Source organism: Monodelphis domestica, chromosome 8, assembly GCF_027887165.1.
Source record: "Monodelphis domestica isolate mMonDom1 chromosome 8, mMonDom1.pri, whole genome shotgun sequence".
NCBI lineage: Eukaryota > Metazoa > Chordata > Mammalia > Didelphimorphia > Didelphidae > Monodelphis > Monodelphis domestica.
The window spans coordinates 156,004,787-156,020,871 of NC_077234.1; the positions used below are offsets into that span (position 1 = coordinate 156,004,787).

The following is a 16,085-nucleotide window of genomic DNA, read 5'->3' on the forward strand; positions in this document are numbered from 1 at the left end:
CTCTGTGGGGATCCTTACTGTGTTTTAGCCATTACTTGTACATTAGAGGGGGAAAAAACCCCAAAGTGATTAATGACTTATTAAAACTTTGTAATGAGAGAACTCTCAAACTGAGTGTCTGTTTCATATTTTTTCTTTGCATTTGAGAAACATATTTTGCATATAAATTAAAGTCTATTGGGAAGGAGTTTTTGTGTCATGCTAAGATTCCAATTTGCTCAGTTAGTGCTGACAGGATCATTTAGCCCACGTTAAAAAATACCGATGTGTCTCTGCATAGACATTTGTGAATTACTTAATTGTTGAATATGTTTAAGTGCAAAAAAAGTTAAGAAATCTTTTTAGAAGAAAAAGAATATGAGAAAGATGAAAGTTATCTTTGTGTTATGATATTTGATTTAGAGAATTTTTCATATATTCTCTACTTTATTGCAAAGGGAAAGAAATATTTTCTTTTTTATGTCATTCTTTTTTCTTTTGTCTGATAAATATTAGCTTGCATCAGGATATAGATACATAGTAAAAGTAATTATATTACATGGAATATGTAAAGTCATATCATAAGTGACTTGATTAAGTTTGCCTTTTGGTTTTGTTTTTAAAAAAAAGCATTAATAAGAAAGGTTGTTAAGAGACCAAAGTTTTGTAATATAAATTATGGGTTCCTCATACAAATACGACTGTTAAATTTTACATAATTGATTATTCTAAATTAGAATAATTGCATGCAATGACTTATTTGATGAATCCTTGGTAAATCAATATTTCCTAAATTGTCTCATCAATTATGATAATTCAGAATTATAGAATCTAAGATGGAGATGACAGCATCCAGTGGCTTCAATTTGCCTAGATCAAAGTCACTTTTAGGGGTAGAACTGGAGCTAGACCATCACCTAGTTCCTACTCCTATAAAAATACACATATTTATGCAACTAGTATAGGTTAGAGATTATAAAACATAACATACAAGTCTTGAAATTAGATAATTGACATGGACAAATACAATGTTTAACAGAAATTAATAGAGTATCTTTAGTACTTTCCACTTCCATCAAATGGATCATCACCATAGCACAAGGACTGCCATCTCCCTACTATGTGAAAGGTGCCATTGTCTGTGTTTAGGCTTACTTTCTTACTACAAAACTGATTCATTTTATTTTTCAGGAGCCTTCATTTGATAATATATACTTTCCCCTAAATAACTCCCACATTACTCAATGTACTCAACATCTCCCACAGTTGTAAAAAAAGAAGGAATGTGTGTTCTCATGTCTTTTTGGGTGGATAGGAATACAGATTTCATTATCATTTCATGGTGGTGGTTGTTCTTTCCATTTAGATAATTATTATTGTATATGTTTTCCTGTATCTGCTAACTTTGTTTTATATTAGTTAATGAAAATTTTATCTTATTTCTCTGCATTCATCATATTGATAGCTTCTTATAGAACAGAAATATTCTTTTATATTCATGTGCAAATTTTTAAAAATTTTATTTAAAGGTTTTTTAATTACACGGAGGAACAATTTTCAACAATTGATTTTTGATATTTTATCACTCAGATTCTCTCCCTGCTTTACTTCCCTCCCCCCTCCATGATCATTAGTCTGATACAGGTTATACCAATGTTTTCATGCAATACATATTTCTATATTGCTTAGGCATTAACAGAAGATACATATAACACACTAAGTAACTCACTGAAGGAAACAAAGTGAAAGATGGCATGCTTTGATATGCAATCAAGTTCCAGCAGTTCTTCTTTGGTTGTGCATAGCATTTTCATCATGAGTCCTTTGTAGATATCTTAGAAACTTTTTCTTTGCTGATAAAGCAAATTGATCATCATATAATATTTCTGTTACTATCCACTGTTTTCCTGGTTCTTTTCAATTCATTTTGTACTGGTTTATATGAGTTTTTCTGGATTTTTTGGAACTCATCTTGTTCATCATTTCTTATGGCACAATTGTATTCCTTTACAAATGTTTATCACAATTTTTCCAGCCATTCCCTAACTTATGAACACCCACTCAACTTTCCTTTCTTTGCCACTATAAAAAGAGATTCCAAAAATATTTTTTGTTCAAGCAAATCCTTTCCCCTTCTCTCTGATCTATTTTGGATACAGACCAAGTGATGGTATTGCTGTGTCAAAGGAAATGCACAATTTTATGGGCCTTTGGATGTGGTTCCATATTGCTCTACAGAATGGTTGTATCAGTTCACAGCCATACCAACAGTATATAAGTGGGACTATTTTCTCAAATTCCCTTCAAAATTTTCATTTTCCTTTTTGAACATATTAGTCAATATGATATATGGGAGGAGGTATCTCAAAGTTATTTTACTTTGGTTTATTCTAATTAATAGTGATTTAGAGTATTTCTTCTTATGACTATAGATAGTTTTAATTTCTTCCTCTGATACCTGCCTGTTCATATCCTTTGACCAATGAATTATATTATTTTAAATTTGAGTCAGTTCGTTATACATTTGATAAATGCGGCTTTTGTCAGAGATATTGGCTATAAAATTTTGCCACAATTTGTGATTTTATACTTGTAACAATTTAAGAATTCTCCAATTTATAGGCATATATTTTATTTCTTAATTATTGCTATAAACACATTGTAACAAATACTTTTATTTATTGTAATAAAGTAACCTTATTAACTTTAAAAAATAAAATTTTATGTTTATTTAATTACAATTAAGGAAATACACGGGGACTTGCTTTTTATTAATGACTTCCTTGTGGTATACATGACTGACAGTGAAATCTCTGAATTAAAAAAGATCTTTTAAGACATGGACTTTTTGCTCATTTTGTTACCTTAATTTTAAATCAATTTCTGTTTTTTTTCTTTTAACCTTTATACATCTTAGAATCAATACTATGTATTGTTTCTAAGGCAGAAGAATGGCAAGGTCTAGGAAATGGGGGTTAAGTATTTTGTATGAAAATCACAGAAGTAGGAAGTATCTGAGACTAAGTTTGAACACAGGACTATCTGTCCGTGTTATGAATTTAGTTGAATTCATAGATCCACCAAAAATGAATGAGTGTCCCTATCTTTTCTCAGTCCCTTCAACATCAGCAATGACTCTGGGCAAATATATACCCATAGTGAACTCATGCTTTTCTGAAATCCTAGAATATATGTTGTCCAGCAGGCATATCACAAGGTTGTTTGTATGATGCAATGAAAAGACTGTGGGCTTTGACATATGAGCACTCGACTTCAAGTTCTGACTTCATGATTTGTCACGTGTAACCTTGGAGAATTTAGCTTACTTGGCTTCAGTTTCCTCATCAGAATAACAAGGGCTCTAGTAGAGATGACAAATCCATGCTTCTTAAAACCTATCAAATAAACTGGTTTTCCTCTTTTCCCTCATTCTGTTTCCATGCTCCTGTACCTGTTCCTGCCAACATCCTTTTTCTAGACTTTCAGTTCCCATTTCCTGAGCTACTGAGAGCCATTGTGCTAAAATTGAGACAGTCTGAATGGTCACTTACGACAAATTTGAATATTTAGCAGTAGAGTTAGGATTGAGAAATATTAGATTATAATCTTTATTTGGCATTTAGTATATAATAATTAATTTATACATATATGTGTTTAGGCTATATACATTTATTTGTACATGTATAAAATATGTACATATATGTGTGTATATATATATGTATATGTATATATGTATATTTTGTATATTTTTGTAGTTAATTAATGCTGATTGATTATGTTCTTTTAGACTTTCTGATCAGCTATTTTTAATATATGTGAGTTTGCTTTATATGGTTATAGTAATTCTGTGAGTTATTGTATATATGTTCATTTAAAATATTCAGCTTCATCAAACAATTGGCATTATATGACAGTTTTATAATTTCCAATATTAAAAAGGTAGTATAGATGAACATATATGCCCAACTTGAGAAAATTTAATTACATGCTTATATTAGGTCACATTTTCTAATTTATTAAAAATTATTAGCTTAGTAACAATTATCCTTCTCAATCAGGTCCTTAAATTGATGATGCAATTTGTAGAAAACATATAGAATGATAGATGAAGCTTGGGTACTTGAATACAATTTTTTTTCTAATACCTTCAATTTAGAAATAAGAAAACTAAGACCCAGAGAAAATAAACATCTTGTCTAGGTTTGCATAAAAAAATAAATAGCTAACCTGATTTTACCCCCCAGGTTCTGGATTTCAAATTGTGTTTCATTCTTAAACTCAAATGATTTTTTTCACCAAAAATATTTTGTAGACTGTGAAATCTTATTGTTTGAAATGAAGATAGAAATAAATTTATAATCTTTTAAAATAATTGACCAAGGTTACTTCAAATCACCTATTTCAAAAGTCATTTTTCATTGATAAAAACTGATCTTTATTTTTAGAAAAAAACATTTCCAATTTCATAAACAGTGCAAGAATATTTTAAAGCATCATCTCTGGCATTTTTGTACATGATGCTCAAAAAAAGAAGGTAATTTGAAAATTATCATCTGAAATCTTCTTTTCAAAATAAAATCCATCACCTTTCTTCAAAAATATATGAAATGGAATTTCATTGAGATGATTGAAATAGACATGGGATTAGGTTTAAATAGCAGTCACAAATAAATAATTCTTATGATCATGGCCTTAAATGCATATTTCTTTTACTTCATTAGCTATACCCATCGTGTGGTTGGAAATGGAATTAAAGCTCAATCTGGAAATCCAGAAGTGAAAGTTAAAGGGACTGATCCTATCATAAACCAAATTATTGATAAACTGAAACATGTTATTCAGGTAAGTTGACTTTTCTTTTGGGGATAACCTGAAGGTATTGATGCACTTACAGCAAAATGTTCAATAAAGATAATAGTGAAAGAGGCTTAATTAATGCTACAGTTTGATATGTTACTTTCTCTTGAAATTAAGAAACTGTGTGAAATACGTTTGCCTAAGTTATTACTAATTAGTTAGTTTAGTGCATTGCATATGGCTTATGAAAGTGAAAAGTTAGCCTAATGCCAGGACCATCTGTACCTGTGAGTTTCTAGACAGCTCGTCAGCATTATAATCAATGATAAGAATCCCAGGATAAAACTTGATCCTCAACCAATGAGCTTTAGACATATGAATATCTATGCTTACTTTCATTAACAATTAAGGATAATACATGTCAGAAAAAATAGAAAGCTGCCAAAAAACCTTCTTCATAATATTCCAAGCTCTCCTGTGAAGTTTCCAGCTGCATTTATTTTTTAAAGTAAGTAAAAAAAGCTAGAAATAGGAATAATTTTTGTGGCATTCATTTCCAGGGCTGCCCATTGTTATGTATGAATTCATATGTATATATACATATATGTGTATATATATGTGTATATATTCATGTATTTATACACACATATATGTGTGTATGTACATACTGATTTTTTACTTATATGTATTTAACCTTTATATAAGGTAAGCATATAGAATGACAGTAATTACACAAAGAAATAGAAAAATCTTTGTTTTATGTCAAACTTGCTTTTGGCCCGAATTGTTATGAAAGAAAACAGTATCTTATTCTTATGTTTCTTTAGTATTTTAATAAATACAGTGATATAGGTTCTAGCTTTGCCAATTTGGTAAATTCTATTTGCTAAAATAAAATATTGTAAAACCTGAATTAGGGAGGATTTTCTTATTGGTGCTTCACTTCATAACTCAGATTGTGAATTTTTTCCTTTCATTTTTATAAAGTAAAACCTGCTCTTGGTTTGTTTGGGTTTTTTCCCTCAGATCATATATTTACAAATGGAAAGGACCTCAGAGGTTACCTATACACTTTCCTCATTTTATAGCTGAAAAAACTGAGTGTAAGGCCAAATATCATATTTAAATATCAGAAATGTATGGTTTGAACTCACATCCTCTGTTTCTCAAGAGTCTTGTGTTTGGTTTGGTTAATAGCAAAATGGAAGCAGTATGATGGATTGGAAAGAGTTGTGTTTATGGTAGCAGATGACCTAGCTTTGAATCCCAACTTAGCTATTTCATTCCTGGGAGGCCTTGGGTAATTATCTTTACCTTTCTAAGCCTCAGTTTCCTCTTCTGTAAAATGAGCTAGTTGGACTAGAAGACCTGTACAGTGCCTTTTGCCCATAAATCCATATCACTACAAGAAAACCATATTATCTTCTTCATAATCTTTTCTTATTTTATCCTGAAAAAGGCATTAGTTAGACTACTTTTCTAAGTGTATTTCATAATGTATGGTAATTCCAAAGTACAATGCTTTATAACTGTGAAGGATTATCAGAACCAATCTGCTTATGGTTTCCATTCACCCTACGTTCCCCTAGGGAAGATGTTGAATGAGTGGCCCTGAAATTTTGCAACTGCTCAGGGAGGCTTGTCAGCTAATGATGCTAATCACCATTAACATCAGGACTCCATAAGCCTCTAGAAATACCTCCCCTTGGTTCATCGCTAACAAATATTCTAGGTGATATAGGAGGAATTGCTAAAAAGGGAGGAAAGGCACCACATAGGGCTGAGTGGGATAAACCCACACCAAGCACATGATGTAAAAAGAGAGTAGACTTACCTACCTTTGTCCTTGGGGAGAAGAAAGAATAACTTGTTGGTAATTTAACACACTTTCACTTTTCTATTGACAGGATTCAAGATATAAACCCTTAAAAGTGTCTCTCTCTCTCTCTCTCTCTCTTTCTCTCTCTCTCTATCTCTCTCTCTCTCTCTCTCTCTCTCTCTTTCCATCTCTCTCTTCTCTCTCTTTCTATCTCTCTCTCTCTTTCTTTCTCTCTCTTTCTCTCTCTCTCTATCTCTCTCTCTCTCCATCTCTCTCTTCTCTCTCTTTCTATCTCTCTCATTCTTTCTCTCTCTTTCTCTCTCTCTCTATCTCTCTCTTTCCATCTCTCTCTTCTCTCTCTCTCTCTCTCTCTCTCTCTCTCTCTCTCTCTCTCTCACATCCTATATTTGTTTCTCTTCTCATAAAAAACCGTATTCCTTTCACCCTGAGTTAGTTTGCACTTTAATGGAGGTGCACGTCTTTGATTTGTGGTTCAGAGAACTGGGACTGATTATGGCTTTCTGGTAGGACTTCCTTGTGGTTTAACATAAAATATTTTCCTCGAGGACTTTCTCTTTTAATTTCTACTCGCAGGATTAGATTGGAATTCATTTTAGAGGTTAGCAGAAACCCATCTCTTCCTAGTGAGGTATTGCTACGGTACGGTACGTGTCCCCTTGGTGCCACCTGGCAGCTCTGCTCAGTGTCAATAGGAGTTTGTGGTTGTTCAGGGGCTCTCAGTGCTGACAATATGTGTTCCAAGCCTGAGAGCTGAAGACGGTGGTATCACCCTGCATCAGAGTGCAGTTAAAAGGCCCCTCCCTAGTGACAGCTCTCTAAAGGTTCCCCAAATCTTTTTCCACTAATAAGGTTATATTATGTGTTTGCCAAAGGGTAAGGGTCAGGGAAGAAGGGGCAGCGAGGGCATATCTCGGAATATAAACTGAGGGTCATTTTGATGTCATTCCCACTTTGATGTCAAGCCCCCTAATCACTTACAAATGTCGGCATCAAATTGTTTCCTTTAATTTGTAAGTGGTACTGGCTCATTTCTTCTGGATGTGTACGGGATACTGACATTGCATGCTTGTAAAATAGAGACAAAAACTCTCCCAAATCTCGCTTTCACAAATTCAAAACATATTTGCTAATTATTTCTTGTATGCAAAGTGTATGATGTGTATTTGAAATATATGTCACAGACACCCCCAAACTTCAATTCTTCAAGGTTATGTCGTTAAAACAACAACAAAACTTTCTAGCTATGTAGACTATGCAGAGTATAGTTACTATAGAGCTAATTGCAAAACCAGGAAGATTTTTCCCCTGGAATATACTGACTATGTGACCCTGGGCAATTCATTTACCTTCCCAATGTTCTAGTGTCTTTCTAAAACTATGCATTTCAGAGAGTGTGTCAAACTCCTCTGACAGGAGTTTCATCATCTAAGTGTTCTGCATATTAATGAAATCATTAGTCTAGTATTGATTTTATTTTCTCTGATTTTATATGCTTACCCATCCATTCTAATCACAGTGTTCCTACAGATAAGTAGATAATATTTTTTATAAACCCTTACCTTCCATCTTAGAACCAATAAGCAATAGGGGCCAAGTGACTTTCCCAGGGTCACACAGCTAGGAAGTGTCTAAGGCTAGATATTAACCCAATACATCCTGTTTCTGGACCACTTATCAATCCACTGAGCCACCCAGTTGCCCCCAGTAGATAGAATTTTACAGTCTTTATGACCCCAAAATTTATTGCTTTGAGATAACCAGGTGAAAAGGCTCTCAGAGCTTTACTAAAACATTCTTTAGGTCATGGACAGTCCTTGCCACTAGCCTCCTGCTTGATGCTTTTCCAACTTGACTCCCAGAATTTCCACTCTTCTGGAATGATTTTTTGAGTGCCCCAATCACCTCCATGCCATGATGAGACACTAAAAAGAAACATTACTGTTGGAAAATGCATGTGGAGATAACTCTAATACAAATAAGAATACTATTACTTTGGGGAAACACTAAAAAGCACAGGGAGATTACGTGGACCTGTTAGGATTAGGGACTAATTTACGGGAAAGGTAAGATCTGGGAAACTTGAACCATTTCATCAGAAATAGATTAAGCCAATAGTCTATGTAAACACATGAGGATGGGAGCAAGTTCAGGATGTATTTTTGTAGTTCAGTGCTGTGAAATGACTGGAAAGATAGGTAGGAGCCAGACTGCAGGTGGTCTTAAATGACAGGCTGAAGATCTGGGAGGCAGTGTGGTGGCATCGAAGGATTCTGAGCAAAATAATGATGCAAAGCCATGCATTAGGGAGATTACTCTGGTATTGTATCAAATGGAGAAGAGTGGAGAAGTGGACAGGAAGACCAATTAGGAGATTATCACAGCAATCTGGGAGGGACATAATGAAGATATGATTGAGAGGGTGCCAGGTGAGGACACATGAAGACACTGAATCAGTAAGGTGGAAAAGGATTGGATGTGGAGGGTAAAAGACAGGGAGGAGATGAAGATAATTGCTATTTCTAGTTCATGTGGCTGGAGAATGCTGATGATATTAGGAATTATGGGAAGGTTGAATCATTCATTAATTCTACAAGGATTTATAAGTGAGTCCTGTGTGCCAGGCACTCTGATATGGCTAGATTCTGGAGCTGGAAATAGTCTCAGCCTGTAAGAAGCTTGCTTTGCTTTTTGTTTGGTCTTTAAAGCAAGGGGACTCTATTTACATAAGTAGGTGAATTAAAAATATATTCAAAATAAACACACAGTTCTGGGGAGGGGGGGGAGGATACTAATAGCTATTAAAGGTCCTTTGAAATCCTTGAGCTCAAACTTAAAGAATATCACACATTCTATGGGGTGAGGCTGAGAGGGAAGTGCATTCCAGACGTGAGGAGTGGCATTTTAAAAGACAGGGAAATGGGAGTTCAAATATAGAATACAGGAACCAACAAGGCAATCAGTTTGGCTGAAATACATACACACTAGAGAGTGTGAAGGAGATCAATGTGCTATAAGCCTAGATCCAGATTTGGAAGGGTTTTACATGCCAAATAGAAGCATTTGGAATATGATTTTGGCTGGGACATTTTGAGTTTGAAGTGAGAGTAAGATATCCAGTGGACTTTTCCAATAAGTAGTTGAGTACGCAAAACAGAGAATAGTCAGGGTTAGTGATAGAGATTTAAGAGTCATCTTGTTAGAAGTGATATGCAAAAAGGGGATGAATGAGGTAGCCAATGAACAGAATAGAAAGAATTAAGAGAAAAGGGTGTGAGTTTCTTTCTTTGGACCAAAGAAAAAATGGAAGCTGTGAGGGAGCCAGAGATAGACTAGTCAAAGAGGTAGAAGTAAAAACATGATATAAGCCTCCCCAAGCAGCCTAAAGTGTAATTTAGCATATGGCTACCTACATTCTATAATTTGAGGGCGGTGCAAGTGCAAATAACTCTTCATGAATCTACGGTAACTCTGGCCACCTAGAAACCCAACCTGAAATTCCTTCCATTCAAGTTACAAAGGTATTAAATGAAAATATGATAGGGAAAATTGAAGACTAGAGGATAGATTTGCCTTCAGAAGACTTGTCTTGAAATTCCTACTCATTGAGAATGTATCCTTTGATTTTTGCTTGCCATTCAAAAATGCAATTCAATGAATTCTTACTGAGTGCTTATATGCCTAACACTTGAATTGTGACATAAGGAATTAGAGACTTAGAGTTATATGCCTCAAAAGATATAGGAATAAACAATAGCTTGTGCATGATGGCCAAGGAGAATAGGAAGCAGAGTGCCCTATAGATATTCTTTGTTCAGTCGTTTTTCAGTTATTCCTGACTTTTCCTGACCCCATTTGGGTTTTTTTTTTCTTGGCAAAGATATTGGAGTGCTTTGCTATTTTCTTCTCCAGCTCACTTTTATGGATAAAGAAATGAGGCAAACAAGATTAAGTAACTTGGCCAGGGTCACATAGCTAGTAACTGTCTGAGGCCAGATTTGAACTCAAGAAGATGAGTCTTTCTGATTCCAGTCCCAGTACTCTATCCACAACAGACCAACTACTTCATTCCTTTTATACAAAAGGGAGACATATTTGCTGCCCAGTGAATGTACTAAATTTGTAATCAGAGAGTTTGGGTTCAACTCTATACTTTCTCCTTTTAGAACCTTGGAAAAGTCAATTAATTTCTTCAGGTTGCAATTTATTTCTTCAAAATTAGGAAACTGGACTAGGATGGCATCTAAGGTTCCCATCACATCTATATGTCTATGCTTCCATGATTTTGTCCCCTTCCTGGACCACTAAGTGGGGCTCTGGATAGAAAACTCAATCTGGAGTAAAAAAGACCTGAGTTCAAATTCTACCTCAGACATTTCTTAGTTGTGTGATCCAGGGCAAGTTGCTTGCCTCAGTTACCTCATCTGTAAAATGAGGATAATAAAAGCAACAACATTTTTTGGTTATTTTGTAGCTAAATTGAGATTGTATTTGTGAAGTTCAATACAAATTTTTAAAGAGAATATAAATGCTCCCTATCATTGTTATTTCTGATCCATACATATTAATCAAATAAGTGTGAGGCTTTTTTTCTGTTGTTTTTTTTTTTTACAAGTTTATTCCATCCTATATCCTACCTATGCCTGGAGAATTTGATGCTGCCTATGTATAGCCATGACTAGCTGATGAAGACTACAAAGAAGAGACAGAGATGTAAAAATTTTTGTTCAGGTCACCACTGAGTCATAATTTCTGCCCAAAGGAAAACCTTGGTGTTCTTAGATATTTACTTCAAACAGAATCATCCTCTAGTGATCAGCACCATGTGATGATGAAACTGAAAATAACATTTCATGCCTTTTAATGCATTTCACTGTGTAGTGCTGCTCTTTCAATTACCTATTTTCATTAAGGTATTCTCCAGACAAACTGATTCTGGAATTTCTTGCTGTTCATCTTAACAAAAATATGCTTAGGGCTAAGATGTCAGCAGAAAAGTAACATTTATCTAGTCATTTGTCTTTAATATTGTATAACAGCGATTCTTTTTCAAGTGAAGCAATGTCAGATGTTAAAATTGTGCTCACTGCTGAGCTGCTGTGAGATCCAAATAGTAGAGCAGTTAATGACCCAGGACTTAGAATTACCTTACCTGCTTCCCATCTGTAGAAAAGTAATTTAAGTACCTAACTGAGAGTTTTCCTTTTTTAACTGTTAAAAATGGGGCTCAATTTTTAGTAAAAGCTTTTATGTAATGATGTCTTTACCGAAGGCTCATAATTTCCCATGTTAAATTAAAGCATATTGTTGTTTTCTGCAATGTCTTTTACTATTTTGGAATTGAAAAATGGCGGGGGTTGGGGGTACAGATGGAACAAAGGACAAAAAAGAGAGTCAGAGAGAATATAGAGATAAAGGAAGAGAGACAGAGAGATAAGAAACCCACACAGAGACGTTCTTTCATAGAAGTAAGCACTTTTTAGGCATTTTTAAGTTTAGGAAATATAGTTTATATTTATATCTTAGAAATCATAAGTTTGATGGATATTTTCCTGGTTTGTATCTTATTTACCCTTTAATGTTTGGCTTATAGTGAAATAAGAGTCAGACATTTTATGGAAGAATTGCTTCACCATTGGAATCACTCTGTTCCTAGGATGGTGGATATATGTGGTAGCCCAATGAGTCTGCTTTTCAAGTGAATAGACTATGGGCAGATTCTATTTTAAAACTGTAAGAATTGTCTTAAAAGAATTATCAAGAGAGAAATGGAAGTATCTGCAGTAAAAAAGAAAGAATAGGTTTTCTGAAACATTCTTTTGGCTGTATATTTCAAGCTGCCTCTGAAACTCTTGCTTCTCTCTCTAAAACCTTTTACCTTCTGCAATAATATGGAATATCTGCTGAAAAAGATGTGTGTGTGTGTGTGTGTCTGTCTTCTAACAGAGGATCTCCAAATAGTTAGTCCCAAATTCTGACTTGATTGGTCAAGAAATAGTAGTCTACATTCAGTGACACCCTCAGGCTTGTGTTCCAGAACCTCACTCTTTTCCCTTCCCTTTCTCAAAATATTCATTTTATTTATATTCTTCTCCAGAAAATGTTCAGGGATTTCTACTTCAAAATATGCTTAAATTGTTGACACTTCATATGACCATATTCACAACTAAGGGATAAGGCCATTATACTTGTAGTTACCTTTTGGTGCAGAAAGAAAAAAAAATATTGGAAATGCCTTCAATAACCTGTAGTGGTTATCTAATTTAACAATTAGTTTATCTGGATAGATTCAATGGAAGATTGCATTTGAGGGAATTGTGGGATAACAGATTGACTTCACTATAGACCACTTCACCTAGAAAAATCAATTGTCAGCATAAAGCTAACCATGCCAATTAGTGCATAATCAACTGGAAATGAGTTTAAGAACTCTGTTTGAAAGTGTCTTCAATAATGGAATTTGGATTAGTCTTAGAAAATGTGTTTCCTTAAATGACTGCAGCACCATGCATTTATTTCACATAGAATAAAAAATGTTTTTATTCATATAAAATGCTTCTGATCTTCCCAAAAAAAGAAGCATTAAATTCTATTCCCTGAACTATCCACCTCTCAAGGTTATATATATATATATATATATATATATATATATATATATATATATATATATACTTTTTTGGTAGAGGCAATATCTGCCATGTATACTAGTCTAAGTATTAAAACAATCCTCCAGATTTAATTTGCTGAGGAGATTAAAGTTCTCACCATTGCAGTGACTTCTTTGTGGAATAAATTCAAAAGAAAATGTGATATAAAAGACATGAGTTGGCTATGGTGTAAGGACACATTGTCTTTAATATAGAGAAAAATGTCTAGGAGATATAGTGCATAGAGCTCTGAACCTGGAATCAGGAAGACCTGACTTCAAATCCCACCTTAGAAACTTACTATTAATGTGTCCATCAGTAAGTCCCTTAACCTCTGTTGACCTTGAGTTTCTTCATATGATAAAATGGAAAATAACAATAATATTCACTCCCACACTTGCTATGATGATAAAATGAGACAATAATACTTTGCAAGTCTTAAAGGACTATACAGTTGCTACCTAAAATTATTACTTACAGATAGATATGCCCATATAGGAAATAACCAGCATTTATTCATTAGGACTTTATATATGTTATCTTCAGGTAATTGTTCTTGTTTTTGTTTGTTTTACAGACATGGGAACAAATTAAAATGAAATTTTAACAGATTTTTATCAGAATCATAAGCTAAGTAATGTCTGCATCAGGATTCAAACTTAGGTCTTCCATATTCCTTGTATAGCACCCTAACTCTTAAACTACCTATCTTATATAGCTATATTTCAACACTTTGCTGTATATTCTCTTTGTTTAGAGGTGAAAGAGGAGCATGAGACCAAGAATCAGAAGGAGTTTTTTCCCATATAATAGCTTAATAGCTCTGTTTACCTTAAAGAAATCTTAGTCACTTTGAAACTCATTTCCTCATCTACATCCTATTAACAGCTCACCTTTATATCTATCTCACTTTAAAGTTTGCAAAGCACTTTCTAAATGAGGATGCTAATATTTATTATTATTATATATAATATATAATATAATATATAATATTAATAATTATAATAATATAATAATAAAATTTTTACATCTGTTTCACAAGTTGTTAATATAAAGCCATTAATAAGAACAAAACTTGCTTTGAGGGGAAAATAGGCATTGACAAGTTTGTCAATATTAGGTATTAATTTGAGGGTAAAGTTTGGGTCCCTTCACTGAAGTCATTTTTCTCCTGCATTTCATTGTGGAGTATGGGTAACCATGGATTCTTAATGGCTTTACCAATGGAATACAATGCTGGCAGTTCCTTCCATGCTGCAAGGTCCTTGAGATTGGGCCAAGTGATGAATGATGTGTCTGTTATCTGAGAACAGCTCAGGTAAGTACAAAGAGACATCACTAAAAGGTGGGCTTCCTGATGAGGAATGGTTTGTCCCTAACAACTCATGAAGACTTGTTTGCTTACTTGTGGCTAAGTCCTAGTCCTGGCTGTACCATTAATTGGCTGTTTAAACTTGAAGAAGTCACTTAAACCATGTGAGCCTTAGTATCCCTATCCAAAAAAAAAAACAAAAAAAAAATAACACTTATATTAATGTACTGAGTCCTTATGATGATAAAGTAAGATATAGTGTCTAAAGAGTATTTTATAAAAGTATAAAACTATGTAAATGAGTTATCATTTTCTGGAATATTTTCTGAGTCTATTGGTATTTTAGGTGGGCAGCAACTATTACTGTGAATTCAAAAGACATAATTAATATAAGCTTTTAATATAAAGTAGAAGAATAATTGGATTTAGAGAGTGGGGGCAATCTAAAAACTATGTAAAATTGCAATAGAAATAATATAATTTTGCTGTTGATTGTATTTATAGTATAATGAGAGTGAATAGTTGAGGATGATGCTAAAGTTATGATCCTGGGTGACTGGTTGGTGGTAGAAGCAGACAGGTGTTTCAGTGGATAGAACATTGAATCTGATTTCATATCCTGCTTTAGATACTTATTAGCTATGTGATTCTGGGCAAATTTCTTAACCACTATTTGCCTCAGTGTTCTCTACTATAAAATGGGGATAATAAGAGCCTCTACCTTCAAAGGATGTTGTAAAGATAAAATGAGATAATAGTTGTAAAGAGTTTAACACAATTCTTAACACATGGTAGGAACTTAATAAATGCTTGTCACCACCACACCAATAAGAGGGAAGCTATTTGTAGGCAGTAGAAGCTAGTGAAGACTTTTTTTCTTAAGTGAAGGAGACTTGGAAGTGATTCTAAATCACAAAGAGAGAAAAAAGAATGAGACAGAATGACAGATATACAAAGAAGTAGTGACATGGAGACAGAATCAGAATAAAGGCAGAGTCAGAGATAGAGGGATTATAGTGAAATCTATCTTTTGGAAGAGATAGAAAGGGCTAATTGAAAGGTACATGTAGAGGGGTTGGCTTTGACAAGAGGGAGGATAAATGGAGAGTATATGTGGAGGAGGGGATTTTATTAGAGGAATATGATAGGAGAAGGAGAAAAAAGGAAGTTTATATCATTTTCCTCTTTCCAGAGCAAATATGCAGGGATGATATGTCCCCAGGAGCTTCCTACTTGCTCCTGGACTTGTGGGTTCACCAAAGGAAAACATGGATGCTGCAAAGTCACACTGTGGGTCACAACAGTTTTCTCCCTCTGGGGATAAAACTCATGAGGATGACCTAACCTTTTCGAAAAGTTATATAGTTTCCTCTATGGCTTTTGTTTTCATTATCTAATCTGAGCCTAATTGTTGGCTGATCAAATTCACGTATTTAGATGTCTTAGGAGCACTCATTCCCCAGCTGTCACATTTTTACTCCAAACCAGAGGCAGAATCCTGGTTTTGATGGGT

General features: G+C 34.0%; 1 protein-coding gene across 2 annotated transcripts in view; it reads left to right on the top strand.

The window, feature by feature from the left end:
* Nucleotides 1–16,085, top strand: part of GPC5 (glypican 5) — a 2,135,463-nt gene that overhangs the window by 753,375 nt on the left and 1,366,003 nt on the right. For both annotated transcript variants that reach the window (XM_056808065.1, XM_056808066.1), the window contains exon 6: nt 4,701–4,821. In XM_056808065.1, coding sequence (XP_056664043.1) covers nt 4,701–4,821 — 121 coding nt within the window. The remainder of the gene's footprint in view (nt 1–4,700; nt 4,822–16,085) is intronic.